This window comes from Poromitra crassiceps, assembly GCF_964638095.1.
Source record: "Poromitra crassiceps genome assembly, chromosome: 14".
In the NCBI taxonomy this organism is placed as follows: Eukaryota; Metazoa; Chordata; class Actinopteri; order Beryciformes; family Melamphaidae; genus Poromitra; species Poromitra crassiceps.
Window position 1 is genome coordinate 9,840,784 of NC_139633.1, and position 17,280 is coordinate 9,858,063.

General features: G+C 41.5%; 1 protein-coding gene across 1 annotated transcript; it reads right to left on the minus strand.

Moving 5' to 3' along the window:
* Positions 1-6,146: 6,146 nt before the first annotated feature.
* plek (pleckstrin) lies at positions 6,147-14,625 on the minus strand. The gene is made up of 9 exons (XM_083650322.1): positions 14,499-14,625; positions 11,091-11,246; positions 10,188-10,369; positions 9,961-10,052; positions 9,644-9,828; positions 9,272-9,376; positions 8,504-8,587; positions 8,314-8,386; positions 6,147-7,683 (listed from the first exon to the last, which is right to left on the minus strand). The coding sequence occupies exons 1-9, from the start codon at positions 14,541-14,543 to the stop codon at positions 7,544-7,546; spliced, it is 1,062 nt and encodes a 353-aa protein (XP_083506448.1). The 5' UTR covers positions 14,544-14,625; the 3' UTR covers positions 6,147-7,543.
* Positions 14,626-17,280: the final 2,655 nt, after the last annotated feature.

The following is a 17,280-nucleotide window of genomic DNA, read 5'->3' on the forward strand; positions in this document are numbered from 1 at the left end:
ATTGCCAGTTTCTGTTGCTTAAGGAGAGCCACAAAATTTGAACACTGCAGTGGATGGGATTTAAAATGAAATACATTCCTCATGAAAAACATACTAGAGTAAAAGTATTGACTTTGACACACTTTAAAACATAAAAAAAGTACAAGTACACAAAAAAGCAACTCAACTACAGTAACGTGTAGTTAATTAAAAATTAAAATTGTAATGAGTTCCTCCCTAATAGCTCACTCATAAAGAGAAAACATCGCATGGATGCAACTGGGACGTATCCTCAGTGATGTACCCTGGGGTCATAGGATGTTTCGGGTCTCGCAACATCATACACCCTCGCCCAGGTGACCCAGCCGGGGCTGGCCAAGCCCCAACTTACGTCCCAGTAGCTACCCACGGTCAGCCCTCTAGGAAGGGTCGAAGGTGGTCACGTGGTCAGGGCCACTCAATCCGCTGCTCCGGAATTACTCTGCCGGGACCGGGGGGGGGAAGGGCGGGGGGGGGAGGGCTCTGGTACGTAGACTTGATTAGGGGTAAAAACTCCCGGCTATGGCCTGGAATTGGAAACCAATGGTGAACAATGTACATGATGTATTTGATTTGAGTGTGATGAAATAAAACATGAATCACGTAAAACCATATTATCCAACATCCCTCAAGGCACAAACAGACAGAGCATTTTATAACCCCTGCTGCCTGGCAAATGCCTTAGTTGACCTATGATTTACTTATTTTTCATCTGAGTGCATTTGTACTATTCTATTTATGCATGGTAATTTGCTCCCAATGTCATCAACATGTCATTTTTTATATGCATCCACTATATTTGTGCACCTGTGGGATGATGTTTTAGGTGGTGGTGTATCCTCCTCTCCAGTGTGTGGTTTCACTCTATTGCTTCCCAGAGGCTGCTTGTTATTCGCTTTTGAACCTTTGCTTGAGGCTTGGTAATCTGTTAGAGTGAGCACACCTTCTGCTTGGTAATCTGTTAGAGTGAGCACACCTTCTGCTTGGTAACCTGTTAGAGTGAGCACACATTCTGCTTGGTAACCTGTTAGAGTGAGCACACCTTCTGCTTGGTAATCTGTTAGAGTGAGCACACCTTCTGCTTGGTAATCTGTTAGAGTGAGCACACCTTCTGCTTGGTAACCTGTTAGAGTGAGCACACCTTCTGCTTGGTAACCTGTTAGAGTGAGCACACCTTCTGCTTGGTAATCTGTTAGAGTGAGCACACCTTCTGCTTGGTAACCTGTTAGAGTGAGCACACCTTCTGCTTGGTAACCTGTTAGAGTGAGCACACCTTCTGCTTGGTAACCTGTTAGAGTGAGCACACCTTCTGCTTGGTAACCTGTTAGAGTGAGCACACCTTCTGCTAACCTGTTAGAGTGAGCACACCTTCTGCTAACCTGTTAGAGTGAGCACACCTTCTGCTAACCTGTTAGAGTGAGCACACCTTCTGCTAACCTGTTAGAGTGAGCACACCTTCTGCTAACCTGTTAGAGTGAGCACACCTTCTGCTAACCTGTTAGAGTGAGCACACCTTCTGCTAACCTGTTAGAGTGAGCACACCTTCTGCTAACCTGTTAGAGTGAGCACACCTTCTGCTAACCTGTTAGAGTGAGCACACCTTCTGCTAACCTGTTAGAGTGAGCACACCTTCTTCTTCTCTCTTTTTTTTCTTTTGGGATGCACCAGTCGCAGACTGGAGCACAACCTTTTCTTATACAATCTCAAATTGACAAAGGCACAAACAGAAAGAAAACTAAAACAACAATGAAACAAACAGACAAAACAAAAACAAACAAACAAAAATAAAACTAAACAAAAAGAAAACTAACAAAACAATAAATCTACATGATAACACACAAATCAGGCATAGGTCGCATGGGGGGTGATGAGCAATCGACAAGTCCATATAGAAAGATAAAGTAAAAAAAAAAAAAAAAGAAAAAAAAAAAAAGAAAAAAAAAAAGGGGAGAAGTATATAGAAGTAAAAAGAATAAAGTATGCTCAGGGTGTCCATCTCAAAAAATAATAAAATAAAGGTCAGTTTGGGTCCAGAGACACGAGCGAGTTGACATGGGAGATAATAGGCTGCCATCTTCTGTCAAAATTAGCAATTGATCCTCTCACAGAATGCCCAATTTTCTCCAAAGACAGGAAAGACATTAAATCACTCAGCCAGGATGTGGAAGGGGGGGGATTTTGACTTTTCCAATGCAACAGAATGCGTCTACGGGCTATGAGTGATGCAAAAGCGACAACATCAGATTCAGTTTTAGAGAGATTAACTAATGTAGAGGGCACCCCAAAAATGGAAATAAACGGACATGGATTCAGTGTAATATTAAGGGCTTCACTCTATTGCTTCCCAGAGGCTGCTTGTTATTCGCTTTTGAACCTTTGCTTGAGGCTTGGTAATCTGTTAGAGTGAGCACACCTTCTGCTTGGTAATCTGTTAGAGTGAGCACACCTTCTGCTAACCTGTTAGAGTGAGCACACCTTCTGAAACCGTTTTAATCGTCTGTTTTGTTCTTTTATTTTCCACCATATAGGGCCGCCTTATCGTTGGATCTATGCATTAACATGCTCAGTACTACTGCACCTCTTGGATCAATTGAAATAAACTGATAAAACAGATTTTTAAGAGATGAAACAACATGTATAGATGTGGCAGTTTTGTGACAGGGCATTCATTATGCCATTATAAGTGTATAACCCACATATAAAGTTACAGATGTGTGTGTTTTTTTCTTCTTCATAAAATCCTAATTGGTTCTAATTAAAATTTCACTAGTGCAGCTCTGCATTTTAAATGGGTCTAAGAGAATCCCAACCAAAAAAAATCCTGTTAAACCCAAAAGGACATAAAAACACTTTCTTGACTTGCACTCTTTCAATGCAAATATACTTCAGTTGTCTTTCAATAACTGTGATTGAACAATCATTATGATATTGCAGTTATAATGGTCCATTTGGTGCTTCATGGCTTTGCTCACACACTTCCTTGTTTACTCTGCTGGCTGCCAGTCTTATGTGTGCATGAGCTTAAGTATACCTAAGTTCAATATAGAATATCAAATGATTAATAATATAGTGACACACCTGAGTTCAATATAGAATATCAAATTATTAATAATATAGTGACACACCTGAGTTCAATATAGAATATCAAATTATTAATAATATAGTGACACACCTGAGTTCAATATAGAATATCAAATTATTAATAATATAGTGACACACCTGAGTTCATTATGGAATATCAAATTATTAATAATATAGTGACACACCTGAGTTCATTATGGAATATCAAATTATTAATAATATAGTGACACACCTGAGTTCATTATAGAATATCAAATTATTAATAATATAGTGACACACCTGAGTTCATTATAGAATATCAAATTATTAATAATATAGTGACACACCTGAGTTAATTATAGAATATCAAATGATTCATAATATAGTGACACATAGAGTGAGAATTGCTATGATCCTGGCTTTGCAATGGGTTGAATAAGTAAGGCCAGAGAAAGTTGTGGTGTGTTCAGACTCCGATGCAGAGTTGCACCTCAAAAGACGATGCAAATTTAAAATTTATTCCAGCATTGTGTGTCTTATATTAACGCAATATGACGCAACATTTGCCTCATCGCCCGTTCACTCGAGTTGCTATTTTTTGTCGAGGACCCGATCTGCAGAGGCCCCAAACAGCCCCACTTTTGCATTTGTCTGGGGCTTTTCCAGGTTTGTTATAGGTCAACTCAGTCACCCTTTAGACACAACACAATCATCTGAGCTACACCCAAAGTCCTCAAATTGGTCGCTCCTGGACATGTCAACTAGTAGTAGATTGCTGTATAAACTTTTAATAGCCAGGACATGATGGGGGAAGAAACGATTGGTAACAATTGGGGGGTTCTCAGTAAATTGTCGTAATAGCCTAGTAGTCTAGACGCACCAGGGACACTGATGATCTTCTGAGGCTCATACAACTCAGTAAATCCCAGTACCACTCAAAGAACTGTGTCCTGGTAATGAGAAAGTGGGAGAATGGCGGTACAAGCATCAACATCACCTTCTTTGGCAAATGGATTGGTTCTTACATAGCAAACACCACAGGCATTTGCATAAACTTGACTGAATTTAAAATGTTGTCCCATGTCTATACCCACATTGCATACTTGATTTGCAGCGCAAGCTATCCCAGCATGCATTGCAGAGTGAATTTCTCACTTCTCACAGAAAATGAATGGAGGCAGAACTAACCACTTGGAGGATCGAGTTAGGTGTGGCTTGGCCATCAGTCTGTCACTATCAGCGCAACTTATGAAAGGTAGAATATACCTAAAGTTGACAGGCAGAAATATGGGCTTATGAGATGGGATGAATTTATGGCCATTCAGAGCAGGACAGGACTGCCAGCTGCTTCGGAAACAAATACTTTCTGATAGGAAAAACAATTGAAAAAGTCCTGGGGCTTTATCTTCTGCTAGCAGATTATGCGAAGAAATACATTTTTTGTCTTCATTCCCTTGAAGTTGCTGTGCTGTGTTCACTTTGGGAATATTTTGCAAGTTCCTTGGGAGTGATTGAAATCGACCTACCAATTGGAGCCAAGCGGCAAAAAATTTTGTCCATCATTTTCTACAATCTATATATAGCCCTTTCTCCACAGCATTAATGTTACTATATATAGTCTAGGCAATCTGTGAGAAAAACTGACCCAACCTTAAACTAATTGCAACATACATTATTTTTGTTGTATTCATCTGTTCAAACCTTCCAATTTAACATACTAAAAGTCCCGGAAAATCCCAGTAGTGGAACATTGTCAAAATTATTATTGCATTATTGTCTCGACAAAGGAGGTGATGTTTTTGGTGCCATTTGTCTGTTAGCAGGAGGATTATGGCAAAATTACTTGGCAGATTTTCATGAAACTGGAAGGGTGTAGCATGGGCCAAGGAAGAAACCATTACATTTTGTGGCAGATCCGATCCGGGTCTGGTCAATGCAGCGGGCGGGGCTAGGGAAAAGGGTCCATTTCTAGGGATAGGAAGGTCGTAGAGGGCCCGGCCCGGCCCGGCGATTTCCATGTTTGCACACAACCAACCAAACGCTTTAAAGTGCCAGAAACACTGGGCGGCTTCCTGGATTTTCTAATGTTTTGTGTTCTCCTTTACCTACAGCTTCAGGATAACTCAAAGCCAATTAATATGTTGTAATCTGTGTAAACAAGTAAGGCTTAAGAGTGTTAGCTCAATAGGCGACATAAATGTAAATGTAAAAATGTAAAGAAAAAAGAAAAAACATCAGTCTTCATTATATACTATAAGACCAAAGGTTTGGCCACCCCTCGCCATAGTAATTATCAATGTGTGGAATATATAATGCATTACCAGTAATAACCTGATCATGTTAGAGCTTTATGCAAACTGGCCCCCTCCCATGTAACATGATACTGCATTTCAAATGCCTATTTTAAATGGATTTTGCAAAATGTCCCATTTAGTGAAAACACACACAACAGCTGGGGTGTTAAGTCAGCACTGCTGCATGGCTGGGTGATTGACCAGCTCTATAATGTTCGCAGCGGTGTTCTCATTTCACAGCCAGTATACTGTATGCAAAATTAAACATTGTCATTAGGCTGACCTAGATTTCATCAGGAGGTAAGTACAAGAAATTATCTGTTAGCCATTAACAGCAAGATCCAAATTTACCATTACTCAAAGCAATAGTTATATGCTGGTGTACAGTGCCCTCTTGTGTTAAATCAGTAAAACACAAACATGTGCACGCATACTAAATAGTATGCTTTTTCATTCAGCTTCAACAAATGTGATAATATCACATCAACACATTCATTACAGTGTCATTCTTTTATCATACATTAGTGTTGTTATCTCATTTAGATCATTCAAAAATGTTTAAATTTAGATTAGATTACACCTCCCTGTCCCCATGCAGGCACATACGATCACGATGTGCTTGGATTGTACTTTAAGGTAGGATAGAAAGACAGCTGTGTGAGCAAGCAAGTGGGTGCTGAGCACCTATGGCTGTCACCACTATATATCCAGTCAATGGTCACCACAGGAAAAGCACAGTGTTGTGAAAATGATTGAACATGCCTTGTTGGAGGAAAACAGTTTATTGGAAAAAGGGGAAATAACAACAGCAAACTATTTTAACATCCAAATGAGAAGAAGGTTGTTGAAGTAATAGGCCTATATACAGTAAAAAGTGATTAATAATTCATTTTAATTTCATTACACATAAAAGACCTGATCAAAGTAGACTGAAATGGCTCTGAAATAAAGTTAAATAAAATAAGTTTTTTTTTATTAAATAGTGCAAAAATCCCAACACACTGCAGCCGTAACTCAAGCCATTAACCATATCTGTCAGTGATCAAATTCCACACAACTGCAGGAAACATGCAAGCCACAAACTGACATTTGAAGGCAGGAAACGATTGTCTGTCTATTTCCAGCCTCAGAAAACAGACATGCTTGTTTGATAGCTCATATCTCCAGCTTTTGAAAAACAGATGAACATGGAGGAAAACCACACTGGCAGAATATCGCGCCTCGTACCAAACACTTACAGCTTCTCTTTAACACCCTTGCACAGCTCTTTACACTCTTACGGCTTATTCTGTAGCAAAGTCGTTAGGTGACAGTGGTTGGGGCCTGTATTGTTGCATACTGTACACATGACCACTGAGTGAAATGGAAATGTCAAAATAGATGCTACATGCAAGCTTCCTGCACATTGTGATGATATATTGTCCTCATTATGAATTGATCTGAAGGTGACCTCAGCTCTTTAGCCTACTATGGAGAATACAGCAACACATTTTCTAATGAACATTAGCATGTGAACCATAAGCAAACGTATACAGCACATATAGAAGCACTATGATTTATCATGATAATACAATACCATGGCCATACAAAGATTTGACTATTATTATATCTATATGGCAGCAGTTCTATTGTGTTATCATGGAACTTTATTTGCATAACAGAACAGGCTTAGGGGAGTTCTGAGGAAAATCTCAGCTAATATACTTATATTTTCACAGTACTTTTACTTCCTTTTAATTAATTACAACAGACATAATACATGTACAGAAATGAAGTTTGATAGCATATAGATGAGTGAAAATGCTCACCCTGAGTGACGAATTTGGCTCACCCACTGCAGGTCCTAAGATAGATCCATCAAACCTAGGGTTTTATCATCAATCTGATCAACTCTCGCTGGCATCTTGTTCCTGTCAGCAACAAAATCCATTGTCAATGTATTCTGTGCAAAATGTTTCACTGCTGCTCTGCTACAGCTAACAAAGTAACATGTAATATGTTACTTTCCACTTTTGGACACCGTCTGGATCGCTTTTATCTGTTACTTTCCACTTTTGGACACCGTTTGTATGGCTTTGATCTGTTACTTTTCACTTTTGGACACCGTTTGTATGGCTTTGATCTGTTACTTTCCACTTTTGGACAACACCTGTATCGCTTTGATCTACATGTTACTTTCCACTTTTGGACGCCGTCTGTATGGCTTTGATCCACTCCTTTCTCTCCTCGGCTGCAGCTGCTTGGAGGAAGTAGTGGATCTCATCTGAGGTGATGATCTCAAAGAGGTTCCCGTCAATATTGTGCTTCTTGGCTGCAAAAAGGTGAAGATGAAATCAATCTTTAAAGGGGATGAGTTGAAAAGAAACTTCTGACAGTAAACACCAATTATTGTATAAAGATACAATTGGGAGTGCTGCATTGGGTCAAGAAGACATCAATATAGGTTAGCAGAGTAAAAAATCAGGTGCTCTTCCAGGATGGGGCATATGTAGATACAAGATAAAAAAGAGGTAGCTGTCCAGTGTGGTTGCAGGAAGTTCCCCAGGTATTGAAAGCAGCAGAGAGAGACATCCGAGGCACTCTGAATTATATTAAAAATCCTTTATTCTTACAGGGATACCAACGCGTTTCGACTCAAAGAGTCTTCATCAGGGTAATGGGAACATGTATGTGATTGTTCCCATTACCCTGATGAAGACTCTTTGAGTCGAAACGCGTTGGTATCCCTGTAAGAATAAAGGATTTTTAATATAATTCAGAGTGCCTCGGATGTCTCTCTCTGCTGCTTTCAACACCTGGGGAACTTCCTGCAACCACACTGGACAGCTACCTCTTTTTTTTTTATCTTGTACCAATTATTGTATATTTCTGGTGACAGTCTGTCAGTGTGGGTAACCAAGAGGGCATGTGTTTCCTGTGGCAATGGTATCTATCCACCCACCATCAGGCACAGACTCCACCGCTGTAACTACAGAACCACGGAGATGGATTGAACCCAGAGGGTCATCATCACCCTAAAAGAGGAAGAGAAAGTAGAAAAATAAAGAGGACAGATAACGATGTGGGTAGGAGGAAATCTGTTGAAGTGTTTTGTTCTCCATCAGCTTTTTCAACTAATTCAGCTTATTTACCTTTGTAGGATCATAATAATGCATATATGCAGGGTCATCTCTCAGTATGAACTTTCGCACCTTCCAGGTTTTCCTCCTGTGTCCCTGTGATAAAAACAACAACAACAGCTTGTTATGAATTGAATATGAATCAAATTTGCGCTTCATCTGGTTTGCATTTTGTTCCACGACTTCTTGCCATTGGCAATGTGCACAGGTACTTTGACTTCCCCTTTCAGTGAAAATAGGAAATTGCTAGGCGTATTCATAGCTCTTTCACTTTCCACCAAAGCATTTGTGCATGTTATTTTGATCTATCTGTAAATGTGAGAGCAAATGTAAAAGAAGATAGAAACACATCCTAATATAAGAATGCAAACTGTTTGTGTGTGTGTGTGTGTGTGTGTGTGTGTGTGTGTGTGTGTGTGTGTGTGTGTGTGTGTGTGTGTGTGTGTGTGTGCGCCAGCGTGCGCGTGCGTGCGTGCGTGTGCGTGTGTGCAGAATTGTGTTCAGCCACACTTGGGCCATTTTCACATTCACCGATGACACCACTCACTGATGACATCACTCAGTGATGACATCATCGAGTGCTCGAGTGACATCACCAATTCTATACATAGTGATATCATGAGTGATTTATGATGTATTTGAGTGTGTCCCGGAGGCTTTGGAGACCACTGTGTTCCAGACCAGGGGGTCTAACTCCCAGGGGGGTCTAACTCCCAGGGGTCCACTAGTCTTGTAAAGATGGCAAAGGCACACATGCAGTATAATTGCTGTCTGTTTCACCTGTTTAAGTAAGCAGCCCTGTTTTACGATGTTTCCTCTGAACTCTTCCTTCAGGAGCACGTCTTCATCACTGGAGTAGCCTTCACAGAAGAAACCGCTGTCTGCCTGTGACAGAGCAAAACCATACACATGTGCATACTGCAGTTACCATGTTTATGATAATAATCCCCAACTTCATTCATACTTCATTCAGGCTTACCAATATGTGTGCTATAGGAGGACGAAGGAAATATGATATCAAGACCGCCATTGAAAAGTAAAACTTCAACATTCTCACTTGCAAAAGAGGCAAAATGGTTTGTCTCTTGAGGGGTGTCTTTTTGTCATGAAGGTATATATCCCAGTGACAAAATTGAAGTCATCTCTACTTACAAAGTAGTACAGAGCATCTGGCTGATCTAGGAAGACTGACTGTGCTCCGCTCTCAGCCCCTTCTTTGGACAGGTCACCTGCTGGCTGCAGGAAACCCTCATTGAGGAGCCCTGTTGCTAACATGAGCGCCTCTGGCCTGTTTCTCGCCTTCTCCTTTGAAATCAGCCAATCTACTACTGTTGTGCCTGTGCAGAGGAGCAGAGGTCAGGTGAGTACAGTAGCCTACAGTTTGAAGGAGCTGAAGGAGCAAGACATGGGGAGAAGATTTAAAATAAAAGCGTTTTCAGCAACAAAACAACATCTGTATGGTGCGGTACCATTGAAGCAGTGGTTGAACATCCTATTTTCCTTCTCCAGTTTTAGCTCTTTCACTCCATCATCCTGGTCTTTCATCAGCATGTAGAGCGCACTGAGAAAACACACCACATTGACGGCATCAACAGTTTGCTGGCTGCCTCGATACCATCCTATCATGAAACATGAAAGCATGTATTATCCTTTCAAATGATTGTTTCGTGAAGAGGGAACATTTCATAGAGCCTACTTCAGGTTGATGGTTTCAGGCAGGCGAATGGACCGCCTTGTGGACTTCCTGGCAAACCTCTTGCCCCCCTGGAGGCAGGTAATGGCCCTCTTGATGTCCTTCACCCAAGACTGACTCTCCTCCATATGTGTGGCTTGGAAGAAATGATCCTGCTTCTTCTCTGTGGTCACCTTGAAAACCAGCTAAATGTTGCATTGATAGGGTCAGTCAGGTTAGCTTTGAGATTTTCCTCACATGAAGAAAATCAAATACAATTTTGAAGACTGATACAGATTTGAGAAAAGTTAAAGATTCTGAATGCTATAGCTGATTAAATATTTTGTTAAACAAGAACTCTGTCACAGACATGGATTGATTATAGTCCCAGATGGCTGATCCAATGTCTCCTGCCATAAGACTGAGCTCTATTGAGCCGGGTAGGGTGAAGGATAGGTGTGACGCCCAGGCCTAGGCCCAGGCCCAGGCCCAGGCCCAGGCCCAGGCCCAGGCCCAGGCCCAGGCCCAGGCAATTAGGAAATGTGTATCTAGAGAAAATCCAATTCACTATCTCAAATCAAGAAGGGGTCTTTCAGAAAATCTGGCAACCTATTGTCAGCCTGCTTAGAAAATCGATTGAGGTTTTGTCGAGATGAAGTCTTTTGTCATTGCCATGTAACTTATATCTGATCATTTGTATGTAACCTTCCTTGTGTCTCACCACCATTTTTTCTTAATTTTTTCACCTACTTTTTTCTGTGGGGTTTGTTGCTTTTGTGTTTGTTCTGTACTGTATTTCTGTGATGTCTTTATTTTTCTTATAAAAAATTAATAAACAAAGTGGAAGCAAAAAAATACTCTATCCTGGAACGCTAGCTATAGCTGCCAAAAGGCATTTTTCCCACAGGAATATTTGATGTTCCTTACCGTCCTCTTGCCAAAATCCTGGCAAGGGCTGGTGAGTGTTGCTCCCTTTAGCGGGATCATTCCCTTCGGAGAACGGTCTGTTTTCTTTTTATAGAATTCCACCCCATCTTCTGACAGCACCACCCACACTGCCTTCCAGGAGTATAGCAGTGTGCGCTGAGAATCAGTAAGGCAACAACAGGGAGCCATGAGCAAAAATGCAAAGCTATAGGTACAGGAAGCATGCATTACAATGCACATGTACATTAATAGAATATAATGTGTAATAGTAGTAATAATACTTTATATGATAAAAACCATTTCCCCTTAGGTTTGTGTGGTCATGTATAACATATGGGGATGGGCAATGTGCCTTTCGCAAACCCAGTGTTGAAGTCTCCACTAAGAACTGTAACACCCAGGCCACGCTGTGACCTGCTCTGTTATCATCCTGTGTGTCATTCCATATGTGTGTAATTCCTTAGGAGTTTATTCTTATGTTTATTCCTTGTGTGTTATCTGTCTTCTCCCCACCTGTTGCCCATGTCCCCTCGTTAGTCTGTCTTCTCCCCACCTGTTGCCCATGTTCCCTCGTTAGTCTGTCTTCTCCCCACCTGTTGCCCATGTTCCCTCGTTAGTCTGTCTTCTCCCCACCTGTTGCCCATGTCCCCTCGTTAGTCTGTCTTCCCCCCACCTGTTGCCCATGTCCCCTCGTTAGTCTGTCTTCTCCCCACCTGTTGCCCATGTTCCCTCGTTAGTCTGTCTTCTCCCCACCTGTTGCCCATGTTCCCTCGTTAGTCTGTCTTCTCCCCACCTGTTGCCCATGTTCCCTCGTTAGTCTGTCTTCTCCCCACCTGTTGCCCATGTCCCCTCGTTAGTCTGTCTTCTCCCCACCTGTTGCCCATGTTCCCTCGTTAGTCTGTCTTCTCCCCACCTGTTGCCCATGTTCCCTCGTTAGTCTGTCTTCCCCCCACCTGTTGCCCATGTTCCCTCGTTAGTCTGTCTTCTCCCCACCTGTTGCTCATGTTCCCTCGTTAGTCTGTCTTCTCCCCACCTGTTGCCCATGTTCCCTCGTTAGTCTGTCTTCTCCCCACCTGTTAGTCTTTAGTCTGCCCTAATACCTGAGTTCTCCCCACCAATCAGTTCTCCCGATTTGCCCCCTGTGTTCCTGCCTTCCCAGCTGTCCCTCATGTTTCATTAGTTACCTGTGTCTATATATTGTTTCAGTCTGTGTCCTCGTCGAGTCATTGTCTATCTGTCTCTGGTTTGGTATGTAGTATCGTCTTCTACCCTGTCCTAGTGCTCTGAGTTATTTTGGCTTTAGTCTAGCTGTGTGCTAGCCTTGTTTTTGTTCTTTTGTATTTAAAGTTTGAAGTAAACCTTTGTTGCTCCTGGAAAACTTGCCTGCTGCTTCTCTTTGTTCTGCATTTGGGTCCACACACCTCTACATCCTGACAAGAACATTGTATTCATAACATTCATAACCAAATGTCCCTGTTCACTTGGTTTGGTATGACCCAATCTGCCATGCCCTAATGAGCTTGGCTGTCTCCTTCTCTCCTCCCTTTCCATCTTCATGGAATAGAAGACATTCATAATGTGAAGTGTGTATGTTGGCTATTGTGAAAATTGACATAAGTGATGATGGAAGAAACAAGACTTCCTAATCAAGTATTTGTTGTGCAAAGCAACAACAAAAAAAGATGAACCAGTCGGCCTACAGGGGGTAGACAAAATAACAGGATCACTACAGGGTAGGAATATGGAGCACAAATTAAGGAATTGCCTTCAGAACAGCTTTAATCGAAGTCCAATTGAAGTCCTGAAACGTGTGTCACATGACATGACATGACATGACATTACATTAACCTGTAGTACATGTAATGTAATGTAATGTCACATGACATTGAAACTTTGTTCATGAAGGGAATTATAATAATAGCACTTCCTATAAAGGTTCAGTGATGGTTAGGTCTGGGGATAGGTGAGGCCATGGAAGGTGTTTGACTTTTCTGCTTTATTGCCTCGTGTAGAGAGAGACAGGAAGCATGGGGGCGAGAGGGGGAAGACATGCAGCAAATCACCGCAGGCCAGATTCGAACCTGGGTCGCTGCGAGAAGGACTGAACCACCGGCACACCCCTGACAAGAGGCTTAACAATCACCACATCAATCGTTAAAACTGTCAAATGAAATGTGTGGTGGGGAGTGTGCATGATAACATGCTGGATATGATTCAAGATTCAAGATTCAATCAGTTTATTGCCATGTCAACAAAGTTGATAGGAATTTGTCTTGGTTCGCTCTCAGACAAAAAAAAAGACAAGACAGTGCAGCAGCAGCACACCATATACAAACAATAACGCAAGAACAAAATAACATTCAGGAACAGTATCCAGCAGCATCGTATTCAGCAGTAGTGCATACAGTTCAAAGTGCAATAGGTCAGACATAATCAATGGATCAGTGCAAGTTCAGTGCAAGTTCAGATGTCTAATGGCAAGGAGGTAGGTGCTATCTCTGAAGCGAGATGTTTTGCTCTTAATGCTTCTGGATTATTATTATTGTATGCAAATTACAATGTCATATTGATAAGACCTGGTGAGAGGGCCTGGTGAGACGAGAAGGAGGAGCACAGCCGGGAGTTACCCACAGAGCCTAGATCCTCCATGCACCGAAGTGCCAGTACTGCGGCGTAGCACTAGCTCTATTGCAACGGATTGGGCGTTCTCGCTTAGCCCTTCCGCGGGCAACGTTGCAGACAGAGTAGGAAGGCTGATCCGTGAGCGGCTTCTGGGACGCGCGTCGGGGTCTTAATTGGCCTCGGCTGGGTCTACTGGGCGAGGGTGTATGATGTTGAGAGACCCGAAACACCTTACGACCCCAGATAACATCACTGATGACGCGTCCTAGTGCATGCTGTAGTATGTATTTTACTCAAATTATTTAATTATTTAATTTTTTGCTGTTTTTAGCAGGGGTTCCTATCTGGAGGACATCCCAGGAGAGCACAGGGAGAACATGCAAACCCCACACAGAATGGCCCTTTTTGACGAGCCCACCCATGGGCCGGAGACCCAAATTAATATGGAGGTTGTGTAGTTACCCAGATTCGGGACCTATAAACACATTTACTATCCAATAGCATTTTGAGGCTGAACAACAGGAACCATTGACTATCCCTAAATCTGGTCTTTATATTTATTTATTTATTTATTTATTTATGTATTTATTTATTGATTTTGAATAGCTATAAGTGATGCACTTTTGCAACCGAGGGTTCTACAGGGTATTACGTTAACTCCAATTCGGTTACTTCAAAGTATTTCTGGTATTTTATCCATTCGCTGTATATGATTAACTTGTACTGTTTATACTTATACTTGCGATCTAACAAACCGCTAAATGTTGTTCTCATGGTTACCCTTACCTTTTTGACCAAATATCCCTCCTTGATCTGTTTCGGCTCCTCCATTGTGCCGCTCTCTGTCCGCTGCTGTCTGATGAAAGTTTTGTGGCTGATGAAGCAACAGTCAGTTAGAAACACTCATACCCCGACCCTAACACCCCCCCCCCCCTCCCATCCACACACACACACACACACACACACACACACACACACACACGCACACACACACACACACACACGCACACACACACACGCACGCACACACGCACACACACGCACACACACACACACACACGCACACACACACACACACACAAGCTGCCAGGAAGTTGTGCTGTTGGGTGTGTGTGACGACGATGACTGGTCAGCCGGCTTCCTCTTCTCTGTGATATGAATAACCGTAGCTGCAGCTAATGCAGGGCTGATGTCTCTACACTTTGCTGGCATTTTATTTAGCTATATGCAGAGCAGTTGCTCAGTATTAGCAAAGAGGCAGGTTGACAGTTACAGTATGATGGAAATATTTCAACTGATCTTGCAAGTGCAGTATTGCACTGACAAAACTTTCAGGCCACTTTATTTATCTTTGACCGCTTTATTTTAGTAACTATGAGGCCATCACAGCAGCTGACTTCAATGCACCTATTTTTGGAAAATGAAGGTTCCTCTTTTCTCAGTTGCTGCAGCTTAAATGTCATAACATATATATATATATATATATATATATATATATATATACTGTATATACTGTATATATATATATATATATATATATATACTGTATATATTATACTATATATATATATATATATATATATATATACTATATATATATATATATATATATATTATACATATATAATAATTATATAATATAGCTTAAATGTCATATTATGTAGCTAAATGTATTACTACAACAAAAATGACCATGTCTATCACTTTAAAGATTGGAGTTGCCATAGCAACCTTTTCAAATCAGCGCACAGCTTTTAAAGGGAATAAATGTTGGAGATGCTTCTCAAATGATGGTTGGACAGCAGGACAGGCCCTTCAGTCACAGTTCTAACTTCTAAGGCCTTTCAGTCACAGTTCTAAGTGCTCATTGCAATTTATTAAGGAATACATTAAAATAAACCTTGACAGGGTGCCTTGACGACTCACGCTGATGAAGTTAGTAGTTTTCAACCGTAAACTTAACCTAAAATGAACGGAAACCTTTTGCGTGTTATTTGTTTTACTCACTTGCACCCTTTACATTGAAAAGGCCTATTTCAGTTTTTTATTTGGACTTTGTGGAGAGCCTTTTTTCTTTGTTTAATTACCTCACAATGTCACCTGCTACAATATATCATTCACCATCACCATCATCATCTTCAAGAAACGACAACAAACTGTGAGTAAACATTTAACGAATAAGAAGAAACGTGTTGGAACATGTTTTAAAGCGTCTAAAACGAAGCAGCATGTGAAGTTGGCTGCTACATAGCCTATACTTCGAAACCACTATTTATACCTTCTATTCACCTGTACTAAATAATAATGCTGTTCATTCATAATATCCATTGAAACTGTTTGCTTGTGATGTTGTTAGTGCACCTCTAGAGGGCCTCACAAACACATTTAAACCAAAATAAGCTGAATGACATCTGTGATGGGTACTGTACTGTACTGTTTTATGTCTGGTGCAGTGGTTACCTTTTGACTGGGGAGAGGACGAGGAAGATAACAGACCAACACAATTAATATTAATCAGAGACATAAAAGTGCTAATAAAAATAGGTAGATTTAAAAAGAGTTGACAGAAGATACATGAGTGTTTTCTGTCAGCAAAACAGTTTTAGAGAGATTTCAAATTAGGATTAAAAAAAAATCCCCTTAAACCCATTTTCCGCCCTCATTAATCCCCCTTAAGGAAAAGGTTTTAAATATAGCTGCTTCATTTTGATTAAATGTCATTTTATGATCACACCATAAGTCACCTTTTGATGATGATGGAAGAACCACACACTATAGGGCAGGGGCGGACTGGGATCATAATTCAGGCCGGGCATTAGATACCAAGCAGGCCAGGCCGATACGGGCCGACGCGCATGCCGGCGTCCGAAGGGCGCCGGCGAGAAATTTGGGGCGTTTGAAGCCCAATTTGGGGCGTTTGAAGCCCAATTTGGGGCGTTTGAAGCCAGATTTGGGTCGTTTAAAGCCAGATTTGGGCTGTTTGAAGCCTGATTTGGGCCGTTTGAAGCCCAATTTGGGCCGTTTGAAGCCCAATTTGGGCCAAGTCCAATTTTACAATGAGATGCACCCACTTTAAACCTGAATAAAGTAATAAAACCACTAGTAAACCAGTAGGCGGCGCCTGGCCTGCTGTTCAGTGAGTGGCCTGGCCTGGCCTGCCAAATTTTTTTTTTTTTTTTTTTTTTTTTTTTTTTTTTTTGCCAGGCCAGGCCAGGCCAGGCCACCGGGCATTTGCCCGACGTGCCCGATTATGCAGTCCGCCACTGGGGCATCTGGGATGTATCAGCGCTGGACCGCCCCATCACTAATGGCTCATTTCCACCACATATAACAGCACAGTACAGCTCTACTTGATCTGGTATTACTCGGCTCTACTTGATATAGACTCTGTTTCCATAGCAAGTTTACTTGCCTCCGCCCACACCTGGTCGTCATAGCGACCGCATATCTGCCCTCCGCCCATAGCCGAAGTAGGCTATAAGTATAACGTTAAAATTAAATCCATACACGGAACTTTTAAACTGATTATGAAATACTGGTGTCTCTAAATGACCTACAGTGTACATGG